This window comes from Sprattus sprattus (genome assembly GCF_963457725.1).
Source record: "Sprattus sprattus genome assembly, chromosome: 12".
Taxonomy (NCBI): Eukaryota; Metazoa; Chordata; class Actinopteri; order Clupeiformes; family Clupeidae; genus Sprattus; species Sprattus sprattus.
In genome coordinates, this window is record NC_137910.1 from 32,674,401 (window position 1) to 32,689,133 (window position 14,733).

The 14,733-nt window shown below is 39.1% G+C and overlaps 1 protein-coding gene across 1 annotated transcript in view; it reads right to left on the minus strand.

The window, feature by feature from the left end:
• Nucleotides 1–7,991, minus strand: part of tp53bp2a (tumor protein p53 binding protein, 2a) — a 48,812-nt gene extending 40,821 nt beyond the window's left edge. The window contains exons 1-2 of the mRNA XM_080848468.1: nucleotides 7,705–7,991; nucleotides 7,398–7,492 (exon numbers count right to left, since the gene is read on the minus strand). Coding sequence (XP_080704594.1) covers nucleotides 7,398–7,406 — 9 coding nt within the window. The 5' untranslated portion in view covers nucleotides 7,407–7,492; nucleotides 7,705–7,991. The remainder of the gene's footprint in view (nucleotides 1–7,397; nucleotides 7,493–7,704) is intronic.
• Nucleotides 7,992–14,733: the final 6,742 nt, after the last annotated feature.

Below are 14,733 nucleotides of genomic sequence, written 5' to 3' on the forward strand. Positions count from 1 at the left end.
TTCCAGTGCAATTTTCTGTGTGGCTAAACGACACACCTCTGCTTTACCAGAATGTGTAGGGCCTAACGTTACTCTAATAAGCACTACATTCAAATAATAACTCCATACATTAACTGTGCATTTTTATCGGGTGATGTATAATAGTACGTTTTAATCTCACAAATTTGAGTTGATGCTTACCAGTAACGTTTAGAGGACCAATAACACTATCAATACAATTAAAACATGAGAACATTTCAGATGTGTACGAAATGAACCAGGCAAAGATAAGTTAGCCCCATGTTTTGTATTGGCCTCATATTCAAAACAAAACAACCAACAATTCATCATTCAGACCCACAAATAGATTTGAAAGGGTGTGACTGTGAAATAACCAATCTGATGCAAGAATAAACGGTCTATTATGACTGCACTCATTGGGAAACCTGGCAAAGAAAATAACCTAACTATTACGACTGCACTTATTGGGAAACCTGGCAAAGAGAATAACCTAACTATTAAAACTGCACTTATTGGCAAACCTGGCAAAGAGAATTACCTAACTATTATGACTGCTCTTATTGGGGGAAACCTGGCAAAGAGAATAACCTAACTATTAGGCCTAACTGCTCTTATTGGCAAACCTGGCAAAGAGAATAAATTACCTAACTATTACAACTGCTCTTATTGGCAAACCTGGCAAAGAGAATAACCTAACTATTATGACTGCTCTTTGGGCAAACCTGGCAAAGAGAATAACCTAACTATTATGACTGCTCTTTGGGGAAACCTGGCAAAGAGAATAACCTAACTAATATGACTGCTCTTACTGGGAAACCTGGAGGAATGTATTCATTTCACAGAAAGCCTTTATAGACGGAATACAGCTACCACAAACTACTTGAACTTAAACATGTTCCAGGACTACACATTTATCACCAATTTTCACCAACCAGAAAAAAATGCGCTCTTTCCGGTCCTCATTCCAAACCACTTGCTCATCATTATTTCAAGTTTTGAAGTACTGCAACTGTTTGTTGCTGATTCTGTCTTAGTTTAATATTATAAATGAATTGAAACTTACATACAATCATTCTGAAAGCAATGAGGTATCCTTATAGTTAGCCTACAGTACGTAGCAGACGCTTTTGTCTAAAGCACCTTACAAAACAATGAAGCAAAAACATTTTGTATTGTTACCAGAATCAGAACTATTATTATTATTATTATGATCTGATATTTAATATTGCATTTTGTTGCATAATGCTTCATTTCTGAACCATTACTCATTCAGCACGTGGGACTCTTAAGTGATGTCCATGGTCACCACAATCAGTAAAGCTAGCTATAGTTAGCTTCTATTAACAATTAACACAATTGGTGACACATTTGGTTAGTGTATAGCAACAGATATTTTAGAGATATAGTGTGTCATTGTGGATATTACATACACATCAGTGGCGGCTGGTGGTTTTTAAAGTGAGGGAGGAAGGACTGTGCGCCTGGTTGCCATTGGCCTGCTTATTCCGTTGGTAGCATAAGTATGTGAGATACAAGTTGTTTCAGGGTGTTTTTGTGGACTACAGTACTACAAAATAGCAGGCAGGGATACAATTGATACAAAGCCACCAGTGCGGCACCATTGTACTTAAAAAGCTGGTGGCAGCATGTCTTTGGACAAGACAAGGCCAGAAGGAAAGGATGCAAAGCCAATTAGTCAAATCAGGCCTACTCTTGATTTGAAAAACTACATTCTAAATGTTGGGCCTACCATTTGGCCTATTTTCCCCCTCAATAACTAAAGCTATTGGTTATTATTTGACTTATTTATTTTCAGCTGCAATTGTTTTAAGAAAAAATAAGACACAAGACCAAAAGTGATGCCATTTAAAATACTCTGAATCATTCACTAACATCCTTTCCACAATATTAAACAACAAGTTACAAAGGCAACAAGCAAGAGAACATTATTTCTGAACTATTAACATGGGCTGTTAGCCTAACATTGTTTCAAATGTGGATGTTAATGGATGTTTCAGAATGTTGGTCAATGTGTTGGCTAATTAGATACGAAACATATCGCATTCTGAAACATTCATTAACAATTTCCATTCAGAATGTCAGCTGAAAGTGAACAGTCAGACTAACAATAGGCGTATGAACGATTTAAAAACAAAACAGTAGCCTATTCGATTGTTTTTTTATGGTACCAGTGAGCTATAAGTATTTTGCATACCAGTTAGCATTAACGGCAGCGGTTTTACCATTGGGTTTAGTGACTTGAATTTTTGGAACAGGTTTCCCTGTTGTTTTGATACTAACCTTCTCTCTGTAGCTCAATGAATGAAACGGTTTGTTCAATAAAACATGAACAATATCTTCGTTTTCCATTGCACATCCTCTTTAATTTGCCATCTTTCTACAACAATCTTTAAGGGTGACGTGTTATCTATATCCTTCTGCAGAGAATTGTATTAATGTCTAATCCCCTCCCTCCAACGCCAAATCCGTTGTTTATTGGTTAAGCGATGTTGGCGCAGACTCAGACGCTAGGGAGGTCTTTCCTCCCCTGGCCAATGTAAGTGAATGAGCCCCAAGAACCGCCAGTATCAGAGACAGATTACATTGATCTCAATGGGAGCCAAAGGGAGGACGTCCTCCGTGCAGTAATTTCTTGTTACGATAGGGGGTGCTCATGTTATTTTAACTCAGGGAAACAAATTTGAATATGCATAGTATTAAATACTGTTATCAAACTGCATTTTTAAAGGAGTTTAGTCAGTTCAATTACAAAAATACTTTTCTCAAAAAGTTTGGGGAGGTTCTTCCTCCGTTTCCTCAATGGAAGAACCTCCTCTGATACACATGCATTCTATTGAGCAGAATTTAATGTGGGGTATTTTCTACTAGTATTTACCAACTACGGGCGTTATTTTGTCAATTTTCTGAAACCCCTTTTAATTTTACAAAGGGAATATTGTCCAAATATGGGGAGTCTGAATCACTCAATTAAATAATCATTTAACTGAATAGAAAGTCATCACATGGGTATAATATGCAATTAGTGCCAACTAGCTCTAAGCCACACAGACATTGAATCAAATAATTCAGTATCATTCATTGGAGCCTTTCCTTTGGTAATGCACAACAAAATGTGACTCAAAATTAGTATTAAGTTTCTATTTATATATCTGCGAGTCAGCGCAGTACATCAAACAATGCTATAGCCTATGGACTGTGTTGCTATTATAGGAGTTTTAGCCTTTTTTGTATATTATAGTAGCCTACATATTGCACATATTTGAGTATTTTCAAAAAAGCTAAAGACTGTAGCCTACCTGTAAGTGTTTCTAACCATTTTTGTATTGATTTGTGTTGCCTAAATGATATGTTGTCCAACCCAATGTCAATAAGAGTAACACTGATTTGCATTATGATGAATTTTACACTTAAGCAATAAGGTTTGAGAGGCAGTACGGTAAGGCAAACCCTCGAACTAGGGATGCAAATTATCGATTAATTAATTAATCATTAGTTGATAATCTTATCGATCGACTTTCGATTAATTGATAAGCGGCGTTTTCACCTGAGTTTCAGTGCTTCAATAGGGCCTTTAAAAATAGGCCCTATTATTATTATATTACATTACATTACGATAATTCTATTCTATTCTATTATACATTCCTCAAGTAATTATGCATTAGGAAAAGAAAGCAGAAAAGTTTTTTTTATGGTATAACAAAATCCATTCATTAATTTAAAAAAAAAGAAATAAATTATGGACTGGCTCAGTTCTTGCATTTGAAACAGACATAAAACAAAAAAAGAATAGAAGAAATTAAATAGAGCCAAACAGAATATTATTGAGCCTATAGATTATGAAGAAACTGCATCTAGGCTATTACAAGCTAAATAGCCAACACAACTCTCTGAAGTTTAACTCGCGCTCACGGTAGTGAGGGATAGAGTAGTTACATTCTTAATGACAAGCCTATCAAGCTAAATAGCCAACTCAACTCTTACTTACTTACTTACTAACTCTCATGAGCCAAACTCGCTGGCACACGTTAGCGCGGAAGTAGACAGAGATATTCACATTCATAGCAAGGTGAGCTAGCCCGCTAACGAGCTAGGTAGCTAACTCTATGACGTCTCAGTGAGCTAGCCCGCTAACGAGCTATTAGCTAACCTGAGTTTTAAGACTATAAGCCATAACTCGCGGCAGTAAGCGAGAGAAGGTATAATACAGTGTAGCTGTGATTTTAGGTTGACCAGGTGAACTGGTGGTGTCATGCAGGACAGCAGCATGCACAATGTTCAAATGATAACTGAGTGAGCTAGTGGAACTATTGTATTTCAATACCGCATTACACAGAGAACATTTGTTTTCAACCGGTCTCTCGCGCTAGCGCCCTCTAACGATTAATAGTGATTAATACATTTTGATCGAGCAACCTCTTAATCGACAATTAATCTAAATCTTGCATCCCTACCTCGAACAAGTACATTATTGACGATACCGTACTGACTCGAGTACCTTATTGCTTTTATAACACGGTTGCCAGCGACTTTATAAATATTAAGTAAAATTAAATTATAAACAGTAAGCTGCCTTTCAGCACAAAAAAGTTCTAGTCACCAAACATTGTGTATCGCATTTCAGTAGCCAAGAGAAAATAGTCCCCCTTTGTGTGGCTGTTGCTATGCAACAGACAAATAGCATTGGGAACTTCACGTCTGTAAGCCTAGCACAAAAGCTACGTGTGTTTCAATGGGTTTTTGGTCTAAGCGTTTGCAGTCACCTACAAATTATATTCGAGACTTTCAGTAAAGACTTACAATACTCTGCAACATTTCATGTAGCACAGAAACAACTAACCAAGTCAATTTAGACATATAAAAAGTCGTGTAGATAGCTTAATTCACATGAAACATTCCCCACTACATTAGCCACAACACGCCGCCATCTTGGTTAGATATTTTCTTTTGAGTGCGCACTGATTTGGAATGTTCAGGTAGATGAAAACAGGTCGTACAGTTACTATACCGTTGAATATAGCACACCCCGGAACTCACTCTCAGAATGGTTGATTCCATCTACCCGTGTTATAATTCCATCTACCCGTGTTATAATGGCAAATAATGTGTAATTCATTTACAATTCATATGCGATTCACTCTGGACACTTGTGATTAATCGTGGTTCAAAATGTTTGCCCTACAATGCATTCATGATCAATTCTTACTGTATTTGCTACAATCTACCTACAGTCTAGATTTGAGAAATATTATCCAACTAGGACAGGGATCTCAAACTCTGGCCCTTAAAGTTCCATTGATTAGAAGAAAATGTAAACGTTCCATTGATTTAAATGAGCCACCCCAACATTTACCGTAAAAATCTGGCCCCCCAATGACCAGACTGGCCGCTCATCGGCCCCCGGGTAATTTGAGTTTGAGACCCCTGATCTAGGACAACCGAAATGTGCATGTGTGTGAAATGCGCTCCTCTTGCCTACTGCACCCAGCTCAGTTCACACTGGCATTAGTGTCTGGAAACCCTCTTCGGAAAAGGAATAGCGTAGCCATTCTGAAGGGCGGACCAATCAGCGACCAGTCGGGCTGGCTAAGTCCAATGACTTGAAATGAATAAATGAATGTTGAAAATTAAGTTGGCAGCATTGGCAGCAGTGCTACAGACAAAGCGATACAAACACTAGTAGCAGCAACGCTAACAAACATCAAAGAATTGAAGCCGAAGCAAGAAGAATGTAATATTATTCAGAGGGCAAAGACATTGTTGCCTTACCGCAGACAGGATTTGAGGAAAGACAATTTTATCAGCTTTCATTGTTGGTGTAAAGTAGGAAGTATAGCAATACCATAGCGGATAGGTAAAAGGCTGGTCCAATGTTTCACAATCAACCCCAAGTTACGCCCATTAGGATACATCAACTGTACACAATCCCCAGGGGACACTATTCCCAAAGTGAATTTGGGTCTAGATATACCAGGCTACAGAAACATGAATTGCATAACTGCTAACAAATATCTACTGTACTTTGACTCTAATGTATGGAAATGATTCCATTACTATGTCATATAGCTAAAGTCTCGAGTACACATTGTTGTGAAATGAGAGGATAGGTACCGTATGATTGTATGGCATAACTCTATTTCCAGGAAACCAGGGCAAAATCCATCAGCTTGAGTTTTTAGAATGTCTACTAATGAACTACTAAAAAGGCATTTGAGGCACGGAGTTCCAGGAAAGGCATGCAGAGCACCGTGCAGCAGTACAAGGAATGTCAGTCTCATCAGATCCTGGCCCCTATCCAGTGTTTATACCCACAGTACTGTGGGGGTATGTGCCGTTTCCCTCCATCTCAGGGACATCAGAACACAGAACTTGGTGGTTACTGAGCATGGAAACATGAACCAGGCAATTTCTGACAAGCTTGCCATTGCAAATGTGTGCTGGGAGAGACATTTAGGCAAATATGAAGGCACTGCATGAAGTTGTCAAAAAGTGAAAAAAGCACTCATACCAACATAAGGCCTACTACATGAATATAATTCATAAGAAATACAGAACAGATAGGCCTACTGTTTCTCAACATCGCTTGCAATCTGCGATTTGTTTTTCTAAATTAGGTAGGCTACCTTCCATGGTTATGCTGAAGATGCTTCAAATGAAAACACAACGACCGATATATAAAAAAAATGTATGGAGAATGCAAACTAACATTGGTATGCAGTCATGTTTTCAAAAGCCATCACCCTGCAAATAAACTCGACACAACGCAGCAAACACAAATTCTGAATCACCAGTGGACAGAAAAAAAAACATCAGTTCAAAACTCTAATCGGAAAACCATTTGGATCAATCTGCCAAGGCAGTAAGAGAAGTGGGACGCCTAGGAGGTTACACTGGTGTTTTATTATTACTGGGTATAGAACTGCGCAGAACAGAAATTACTACCATTAGGCAACATAAAGGATAGATGGTTTCATTAGTTGGCTTAGAGTAGAAAATCAAAAGAAAAGTGTATCATCTAATTTCGATCGAGCGTGATTTTCATTGCACTCGAATCCGTCCCGGTCTTCTAGCTAAAATAGTTTGGTAGAGACGTTGGACTTCTCTAGTTAAATATGCAACGACGTTGAGATAGGCTACATGCTGCAAAGATAATGTTACATTAAGCTACCTATTGGTTTAATCAACGTTACCTAAGGTTTCTTCTCTCTGTAACAATGTCCTATTACTGTCAGCAGGCTGACGCCGTGTAGCTAGTTTACGCTAGCTTTCTAATTTGTAAATCCTGCCTTTATTTTATTAACTGAGTGACATGTCATATTCAAATGTATGCTAAGCTAGTTAATTTAGTCGAGGAAACAGTATCATGGTATTAAACTCACCGGCATCATCTTGGCGTGGAGCAGTAAATTATTTAACCTTTGACAAATAATTATTTGATCCTGGCCCCCAGGAAATCTTCTTGTAACGTTAATCCCTGTAATCCGACAGTAAACTGAATTCGTTCATTGCGTTAAGCAAAACGAGGAAGACTTTTAAAGGAAATTAACAGTGTGTAAAGTGACGTGATCCCATTTAACAATTTACATTTCAGTTAACATAATCGAAACATCTATAGCTTAGATCAAAAATGAAGCAATTTGCCCGTTTGTTTATTGGACACTCCGATTATTTTCAAAGAAGATTGACCTGTTGCGGAGAAATACGAGACTACGTTGCCAGAAAAGTTTTCCAAGGCAGTCCTCTTGCTAGCGTCATTTATCTTAGCTAGCTATCAGCTAAGCATCTCAATGACGTTCCAAGTTTTGTCAGCTTTCAACAACTTTCGCCTCTTTCTAGATCCAAAACTACGTACTCGTATTTTTAAATCGTGGGTAATAATCCAAAAACAAATAAGAACAAATCGTTATAAAACAATGATTCAGTCATAAAAAGATAAACTAAACCCAACAATAGCGACGCATGAGAGATTTCGATGTGTTTCAAGAACCTGCAGTCCAACCCAGAGTGACGTACTAGAAAATTCATCCCTTTGGAATTTGAGCTCCGCCTCTCACACCTTAGGGCCTGCCCATGGAAGAACTCTCCTTTCTGCTTGTCCTGTATCAGCGAGACAGCAAACCTCAGGAATTTGGACAGCCTCACGTTGATATTACTGTATGCTGTTTTGTTGAAGCTGAAATAAGTTATATGATCAAAGTTATTATTTATATCAAAGGTTGCATAAGACCACCAAGCTTGTGAAGACCATTTGGTAAATTTGTATTAAGACTTTAAAGGGTCCAATTGCAGTGCGATTTTTTTTTTTGCACTACTTGGCGTTTTGAAATAGCCTGGCTCTAGTGCAGCTGTACACCCTGGCTGAAATAGCCTGGCCCTAGTGCAGCTGCACACCCTGCACTCCCTATAGTTACGCCACTGCCGCTGGGGCCCCACCAGCAGATGTGCTAATTAGATAATTCAATTCCCAGTGTAACAAGTAATATGTATATCTTTTCTTTTGTAACTGATATTGTTGCATGTTTATTACATATGCCAACGGAAGCGCTGTCTGATACATTCCAAATATCTTCCTGTACCTGTTGAGTAAAGGTCAGTAGCCTAATGCAATCTGCTTTTGTTGCGCATGGGACCAGCCCCTCAGTGCCTGTTTAACCAATTTGGTTGAGAACAAGTTAAGAAGACATTTCTTCTGAACTCCACTTACTCCGTTCCCGGGAAAATTCTGGCATCCATGAAAGTTTTCTCATCTGGGATGCGTTCTTAATTTAGACCAGAATTTAAGAACGCTAAATAGCTTCTTAAGAGCTGAATTTGTGAGGAATCGTTGGTGATTGGTTCACATCAATTCTACAGACATCCTCGGATTTAAATAATTATATTAATAATACATACAAGAATATTCGTATCATTAACAATTATTTTCACATTTATTGTCATGATTCTACAAGCATTGTGATGTTCTAACATAAATACAAGCATTGAACGAACACTGCACATGTAAGTGAATAAAGAAAACAAGCACTTAACTCAATCGAGTGGATATAGCTATAGTGGAATAGACTGGACACATCTACATTCTGCGACAGTACCTCCACCTCTGCACCGGTGAAGTTAGGTCTGCTACTGACCTGTGCATCGGTGTTTGTATAACCCTGTTGAATTTCATTAATAGTATAAATATAATAGGTTTATAAATAGTATAAGGTAGAATAAATAAATTCATGATATAATAAATAGCATTAAGGTTAAAAGGTAATTCATTTAAAATGTTTATTATTTGAGGTGTAATGCATTTGTGAATATGAATGTATTTTATTGCTGTACTGTTTGATTATGAGCGAATTGACAGATTGCGAAATTCCTCCCTAGAACGGCCCTTGTCCAATCATACCTTAGCAACCGCTACTAAGAGAAGAGGGTCCGACAACTTTGAGGTCTGAGCAGCATGGTTAAACAGTGTGCCTACGGGACTTGTAGGTATGACATGAGGTACCCTGAGAGATTAGAGGGATACGTCGTTTTTTTTTCGCTTCCCCAAAGCCCAAAACACAGGCGCAAAGGTGCCAGCTGTGGATTAAACAGTGTGGTCACCCCACACCCAACTCAATATATCGCAAAATACACATATGTCTGCTCCAAAGTTTTTTTTAAATTAAGCTGCTTGCTGCCAGCTGGCTATCGCTAGGTATGATGGCAAACTATCTAGTTAAGAGAAAATCCCCAAACAGTTATGGTTCATGAATACTTGTATTATTACCACTTAAATAACATAACTAGTCTCTCCAACTAAAGTGTTCATGTTAAAAAATGTATATGTTAATGTATGTGACCGTCTAAATGTCAATGTTACTGCCTGTATGGTTGCACGCAGAGCTGTCGAAGCTATCGATAGCAAACGCCAGCATTGAACAAACTTTTAACGAACACTTTTGTAGTTTGTATTTATGCCTGATACAACATTGAACAGAAATTTTAACAAACACTTTGTATGTATGCGGCTGGCGTTCGCAATCGCCAGCTTTGAAATTTACAAAAGGTTTTACTGACGGTAACATCAACATTGCTAGCTAGGATAGTCACCATCCTAGCTAGCTACATACCTCCAGAGTCTCTCGCCAGAGACGGAATAAATAATAAGAATAATCTTTGGAGGTTATTAGCTAGCTTGAAATATTATATACAGATATTACCCAGTGGTGAAATAACATGACTAGTCTACAAGGTTGTGCTGGTTGCATTTCAATGAAGAGGTCGTAGGGTTTCTATTTTTTTTTTATTGAGACCTGTATGCCTTTGCTTCAATTATTGTTGTGTCGACTTCGTTGTTGATCTTAATATTTTGGATATATCCTTCCACTGCATATTGCAGTCCCTTTTGGCTTGATATGGAGGATACCACGGAGGTATTACTCCAAAAATCATCACTCATACTGACAGTTATAGCGCTTGTACTTGCCATGGCTTTTAGGTTGACAGTTCCGTGAATTGTGTCGGACGTAGCAACAATAACTAGGGGGCGGAGCCCTGGCGATCGGTCAATTACATCTGAGGTCAAAGGACAGGGAAGTGGGTGGAGTAGAGGGAGACGTTAAGAAAACGGGAGAGTGATGGGATAGCGTGGAGTGAACAGGTGGATAGAGAAGAAGGTTGTAACGGTATTGTGGAGAAAGAAGTGTTTATTTAAAGTGTTCACCAGTAAAGTTAAGTGAGTTTGACTAGGACTCTTATTACTCCAAAGGATTAAAAAGAGGAAACGGACCTGGGTGACTGCAATCAACCAGCGCAGGCGACAGCAAGGGATATTTTACAACCTGGCGGAGGAGTTGCGTTTTAACGCTGCAACCCATCGATCGTATTTTCGTATGACACCAACGCAGATGGACCACATCCTGTCAGTGATTGGTGCAGATCTCCAGCGACAGGACACCAATTACAGACTGGCAGTCGAACCCAAGCAAAGACTTGTGGTTACACTGAGGTAGGCCAACACACAAGCTTTTGCCATGATTATTATGGTTTTGGGGAGAGAGCAGGGTGGTCCTCAATGGGCCTCTATTTGGAGGCTCAAGGCCCAGGGGGGCATTGCACCACCTTAACTTACTCCATCAATTTCAGACAAACTGCATGGGCTTAGGTGTTGACAAGTTACAGAGAAACACAAAGGAAATATTGATTAAAATAGACAATTTATTGCACTATTAATACTATAAGTCTGTGTAGTGAGGAATGGGTGAGGGCACAGTACTCTCACCACATTCCCCCCAAGTCTCCTCACTTCGTCTGTACCTCTGTGCCTGTGCATGTGAGGGTGGTGCATATAAGAGTTGGGGTTGGCGGCTCTGGTGGGATGGCTGGTGGCTCTGGTGGGATGGCTGGCGGCTCTGGTGGGATGGCTGTGATGTCTGATCCCATGGCCTAATTAGACCAGGGCCCTGCATCTGTGCATTACTGGTGCCCTTGGTCCAGATCATGGACACCCTGGAGCCCTTCTAAAAGAGCAATCTTTGCCCTCAGCTTACCCCAGCCACTTAATTTGTTCAGCAAGGGCACCAGACTGAGGGCAAAATGTAACATCTCATCTTCAACTTGGTCTAGGTTGCTTCTAGAGCTAAAGCATAAATGACATGCACAATGATTTATAGTCTAAGTAAATGTATGCTGATTCTTAAAATGAGAAAATCATTTTAGTTCTTTTAGAACTTGTGCTATATGTAAAATCGACGGGAAGCACATTCAAATTCAAGCACCCAAAAAATCATGCAGCCAGTTTTTTAATTATAAAAAAACATTTTCAATAATCTTGTTGGCCCTGGTGGATGCGGACTCAAAATTTATAATCATACAAGTTGGCGATTTTGGCCGTGCAAGTGATGGTGGGGTGTTCGCTCATTCAGCACTGGGGAGGGGAATGAGTGAAAAGACTTTGAATGTGCCAGAAGACAACCCCCTGCCTGGTTATGGTCAGCAAGGTGACGTGCCATACATGATGGTAGGGGATGCTGCGTTTCCCTTGAAGCGGTACCTGATGCGACCCTACCCTGGCAGCAACCTGTCAAGGCATAATAGTCACTTTAACTACAGGCTGTCAAGAGCTCGCATGACAGTGGAGTGTGCCTTTGGCATTCTTGCGGCCAGATGGAGGGTTTTTTTGTCAAGAATATCCATGCTGCCGTGTCATATAGACATGGTAGTCATGGCAGCATGTGTGCTACATAATTATCTGATCAAGCCTAAGAACAGAGATATGGTAGAGGGTCAAAGGGATGGAGAACATGGTCTGCAAAGTGTCAGACACATGGGGATTAACAGAGGACCCAGGGAAGCTCTTCAGACTCGGGAGTTCCTCTGTAATTTCTTTGACTCCCCAGAAGGAGCTTTAAATAATTTTGTAAATAATGTAGTTTAATAGGTTTGGATAACATGATGATCATTGTATATATATCTTTTTGTAAATACAGCCGCGGAAAAAATTAAGAGACCACTTCAAAATTATCAGTTTCTCTGGTTTTACTATTTATTGGTATGTGTTAAAGTAAAATGTACATTTTTGTTTTATTCTATAACCTACTGGCAACATTCCTACCAAATTTCAAATAAAAATATTGTCATTTAGATCATTTATTTGCAGAAAAATGACAATTGGTCAAAATAGCAAAAAAGATGCCGTGTCTTCAGATCTCGAATAATGCAAAGAAAACAAGCTCATATTCATTTTTAAACTACACAATACTAATGCTTACACTTAGGAAGAGTTCAGAAATCAATATTTGGTGGAAAAACCTTGATTTAAAATCACAACTTTCATGTGTCTTGGCATGCTCTCCACCAGTCTTTCACATTGCCGTTGGGTGACTTTATGCTACTCCTGGCGCAAGAATTCAAGCAGCTCGGCTTCTTTTCATGGCTTGTGACCATCCATCTTCCTCTTGATCACATTTCAGAGGTTTTTGATGGGATTCAGGTCTCGAAATTGGGCTGGCCATGACAGGGTCCTGATCTGGTGGTACTCCATCCACACCTTTACTGGCCTGGCTGTGTGGCATGGAGCATTGCCCTGCTGGAAAAAACATTTCTCAGAGTTGGGGAACATTGTCAGAGCTAAAGGAAGCAAGTTTTTCTTCCGGGACAACGTTGTACTTTGCCTGGCTGAGGTTTGTAAAAGACCATAAGGATTGAAAAAAGCGGACTGGAGGGTCTTCTAGTTCGTCTTCTCTGATGAGTCCAATTTTCAGCTTTGCCCAACACATGGTCGTCTGATGGTTAGACGGAGACCTGGAGAGGCCTACAAGCCAGAGAGTCTTGCACCTACTGTGAAATCGGACTCATCAGAGAAGACGAACTTAGAAGAACCTCCAGTCCGCTTTTTCAATCCTTATGGTCTTTTACAAACCTCAGCCAGGCAAAGTACAACGTTGTCCCGGAAGAAAAACTTGCTTCCTTTTGCTCTGACAATGTTCCCCAACTCTGAGAAGTGTTTTTTCCAGCAGGGCAATGCTCCATGCCACACAGCCAGGCCAGTAAAGGTGTGGGTTGGAGTACCACCAGATCAGGACCCTGTCATGGCCAGCCCAATTTCGAGACCTGAATCCCATAAAAAACCTCTGAAATGTGATCAAGAGGAAGATGGATGGTCACAAGCCATGAAAAGAAGCCGAGCTGCTTGAATTCTTGCGCCAGGAGTAGCATAAAGTCACCCAACGGCAATGTGAAAGACTGGTGGAGAGCATGCCAAGACACATGAAAGTTGTGATTTTAAATCAAGGTTATTCCACCAAATATTGATTTCTGAACTCTTCCTAAGTGTAAGCATTAGTATTGTGTAGTTTAAAAATGAATATGAGTTTGTTTTCTTTGCATTATTCGAGATCTGAAGACACTGCAACAATTTTGCTATTTTGACCAATTGTCATTTTTCTGCAAATAAATTATCTAAATGACAATATTTTTATTTTAAATTTGGTAGGAATTGTTGCCAGTAGGTTATAGAATAAAACTAAAATGTACATTTTACTTTTACACATACCAATAAATAGTAAAACCAGAGAAACTGATAATTTTGAAGTGGTCTCTTAATTTTTTCCGCGGCTGTATATATTGATATTTTGTAAATAGATATTGATTCACTGCAAAAAATGCCCCTCTAGATTTAAGACAAATAATTACATATTTAAGCAGGATTTTGCTTAAAACAAGCACATTTGGCTGCCAGTGCGTGAAGCAAATTTGGCTTGTTAAGATTTCTTAAAATAAGTAATATTTGCTTGAAATAGGTAAAAATAACCTTACCAAGAAAGCACTAGGTAAGTACAATTTAGCTAGAAACAAGACCAACTAGATTTTTCATCTCAATATAAGAGTAGCATTTTTTGCAGTGTTATCAATCTCTCTCTCGCTCTGTCTGTCCCCCCCCCCGCTCTCTTTCTCTGTCTGTTTCCCTGTCTCTCTCTCGCTCTGTCTGTTTCCCTGTCTCTCATTAGACATTCTTGGTTCCAAATGTATGTTGATTAAAACGTTTTTGTTGACACCATGATTCATTTTACATTTTTAATCTGTTTCCACTTAAAAATACACTCTCAGGATAAGCACTATAGACTAAGTAACACAATTTTTAAGTAATTGTAGGAGCAGAATTGCCCCATGAATTTTGAGGAACTCTTAGTTTGTTTTTGTTTTTGCTTTTGTTGGAGCTTTATTTTGACATGGTCTCAGGTCACC